The sequence below is a fragment of the Austrofundulus limnaeus genome, unplaced genomic scaffold (assembly GCF_001266775.1).
Source record: "Austrofundulus limnaeus strain Quisiro unplaced genomic scaffold, Austrofundulus_limnaeus-1.0 Scaffold3941, whole genome shotgun sequence".
Lineage (NCBI taxonomy): Eukaryota > Metazoa > Chordata > Actinopteri > Cyprinodontiformes > Rivulidae > Austrofundulus > Austrofundulus limnaeus.
The window spans coordinates 7,834-8,312 of record NW_013956343.1 but is presented as its reverse complement, the minus strand read 5'-3'; the positions used below and the strand labels follow the sequence as shown (position 1 = coordinate 8,312).

Genomic DNA, 479 nt, shown 5'->3' with positions numbered 1-479 from the left:
CTAATCGGCTTGTATAAATAGGTATAAGTGCAGATTTCTAATTTAGCAGTAATAACCTCCTTCCAGTTTAACACCATTAGGTTATTTTAGCAGGAGAAAATAAGTGAAGGAGGCTACACTCCAAACATGGCCTTGCCAGTTGCATTAGACTTAATAAAGGTTTTCAGCTCAAGTTCTGTGACTTTTGTGAGATTTCCCTCTCTGACCTGTAGGGGGCAGGAACAGATGAGAAGGTGCTGGTGCAGATTCTCGCCTCCAGAACACCTCAGCAGGTGAAGGACATCGTCGCTGCTTACAAACGGGGTAACACAACAAAACATGCACATGCTTTCTATCATCTGAGACAAAAAAAAAGTTTCTGTTGTCAGTTTTTATGCTTGTTTGTTTATAATAAGATTGTCAACTCTTAAATCCTTCTGTTGAGGGTAACGCGGGTCAGTTTGGACTCTGGTCAAATCCCTCTCCTTGTCCATTTTAAC

The 479-nt window shown here is 41.1% G+C and overlaps 1 protein-coding gene across 1 annotated transcript in view; it reads left to right on the top strand.

Moving 5' to 3' along the window:
• Positions 1-212: 212 nt before the first annotated feature.
• LOC106512028 (annexin A5) overlaps positions 213-479 on the top strand; it is a gene marked incomplete at both ends in the record, with an annotated part of 1,905 nt that continues 1,638 nt past the window's right edge. The window contains 1 exon segment of the mRNA XM_014000730.1: positions 213-303. Within this exon segment, the coding sequence (XP_013856184.1) occupies positions 213-303 (91 nt within the window).